We start from the raw sequence: 2,088 nt of genomic DNA, 5'->3' as shown, positions 1-2,088 counted from the left end.
TGTGAGCCACCATGTGGTTGCTGGGAATTGAACTCAGGACCTTTGGAAGAGCAGGCAATGCTCTTAACCACTGAGCCATCTCTCCAGCCCCCCCATACATACAATCTTAAAAAAACCTATTTAACTATGTGTCTGGGTGTTTTGCCTGTATGTCTCTGCACCAGTTGCATGGGTGCTGGGAATAGAACCCAAGTCCTCTGGAGGATCAGTTAGCTCTCTTAACAGATGAGCCACCTCTCCAGCCCCTAAAATAAAATCTCAAAGACGATGATGGCAACAACAAGAAGCAGTTGAAAATAAACCATCTTTCTCAGCTCCCCTCTGCAATCCTCCTGGGTTAACCTTCTTGTCCTCTCCAGCTTCAGGGATGCGGCGTCATCACGTAGGGACGTAGCTGCTTCGGGCGCGCGCCTTCAGACGTGTACATGACGTCACCACGCAGAACCTAGCAACAGTGCAGGCTCGGGGCCGAGTCCGTTATGGCTGCCGCCGCCCTGGGCAGGATGAGCCGGGCTGCGAGAGAGAAGATGCTTCCCGGGCCGGGCACCCGGGGCCTCGGAGCGCTGGCGCGGTCGCTGGTGCTGGCGTTGCTGCTCGCGCCCGTCCTGTGCTCTGGTAATGGACACGGGGTGGCGGTGAGGGTGCGGGCCGGGCTCAGTGGGGACCGAGCGCCGCCGATTCACGGCGCTTCTCACCCGCCGAGTTCCCGCGGCCGGAGCTGGGCCCGGGCGTCTGGAGCGCTCCCAGTGCGGTCTCCCCAGGCCCGATAAGTGGGGTCTTGAGATTCCGGGACCCGAGTGGGTGGGCGGGGACGGGAGGTGGCCGTGGCGTGGACAGAGTCGCGAATTGTACGCTCCTTGGAGGAAGAGCGCTCGGGGTGGGGGGGGAGGTCCCCACTGTGCTTGAGAATGGGGCGTTCGGAGGTCTTGCGGATTGGTGGGGAGACAGCCTGAAGTGATGGCCGGGGTTGGGGAGAGCTATGTCGTCTAGAGAGAGGATTGAGGTTGGGGGGCAAGCAAGGCTAGGCAAGTTTTTGTTTTGTTTTCTCCTGGAAAAGGTGAGGTCAGAGATAAGATAGCGTCAGTGACCCAGTGCCCGGACTGAACTTATTATTTCAGAGTGGAAGAGGAGGCAACTGTTTGTGGGTTCCATCTTTGGGTGGTTCTGGGGCTGTTGACAGAGGCGGAGTCCAGGGGCTCTGGACTGCTGAGGGTCTTGGGAGGAGGAGCGGAGTTTAGAAACAAAGGACAGTCTTTTTGTCAGTAGTGATACCTCCTGGCCTTGAGATTTAACTAGAACACCTTTGCCTCATGCCTCATTCTAATGAGACTGTAGTATTTGTTTGTTTGTTTGTTTGTTTTTTGTTTGTTTTTTTCGAGACAGGGTTTCTCTGTGGCTTTGGAGCCTGTCCTGGAACTAGCTCTGTAGACCAGGCTAGTCTCGAACTCACACAGATCCGCCTGCCTCTGCCTCCCGAGTGCTGGGATTAAAGGCGTGCGCCACCATCGCCGGCAGAGAAAGGGCATTTCTAAAAGCATCAGGAACTTGAAGATGAAGACTATTTGAATGACCAAAACACAATGTAACTGTAATGGGTTTGTGCAATTATACAGCTTTTTTTTTAAATTATTATTTAAGATTAGCCTGCATGGTTTCCACCAGTGAGATTGCTTCATTCTATATGGACAAGACCGTGTATTGACACCTAACATTCATAACAGATGGAGCGTGAAAAAAAGAGGAAACTCATTAGCGGTCCTAATACAAAGAAACCCTGTTTTGAAAAAGCAAAGTAAGATTTATTTTTAGTTTAGGAGTGAAGTGCGTAGGAGGAGGCTGCGCTGTGGAGGCCAGAAGAGGGGGTCAGATCCCTTGGCATTGGGGCCAGTTGTGAACTGCCTACCTAACCTGGGTGCTGGGAACCCAGTTCTCTGCAAGAGTAGCAAGTGCTCTCAACAGGCCCATACATACAATCTTTTTTTAAAAAAAAATTTATTTATTTATTATGTATACAATATTCTGTCTGTATGCCTGAAGACCAGAAGAGGGTGCCAGACCTCTTTACAGATGGTTGTGAGCCACCATGTG

At 52.3% G+C, this 2,088-nt stretch overlaps 1 protein-coding gene across 1 annotated transcript in view; it reads left to right on the top strand.

Annotated features, from left to right (window-relative positions):
• The first annotated feature begins 437 nt into the window (after positions 1-437).
• C7H5orf15 (chromosome 7 C5orf15 homolog) overlaps positions 438-2,088 on the top strand; it is a 15,563-nt gene continuing 13,912 nt past the window's right edge. Inside the window, exon 1 of the mRNA XM_005350101.2 lies at positions 438-615. Coding sequence (XP_005350158.1) covers positions 480-615 — 136 coding nt within the window. The 5' untranslated portion in view covers positions 438-479. The remainder of the gene's footprint in view (positions 616-2,088) is intronic.

This window comes from Microtus ochrogaster, chromosome 7 (assembly GCF_000317375.1).
Source record: "Microtus ochrogaster isolate Prairie Vole_2 chromosome 7, MicOch1.0, whole genome shotgun sequence".
Lineage (NCBI taxonomy): Eukaryota > Metazoa > Chordata > Mammalia > Rodentia > Cricetidae > Microtus > Microtus ochrogaster.
Note: the sequence above shows the minus strand (reverse complement) of the source record. Positions and strands in the feature narration are given on the sequence as shown.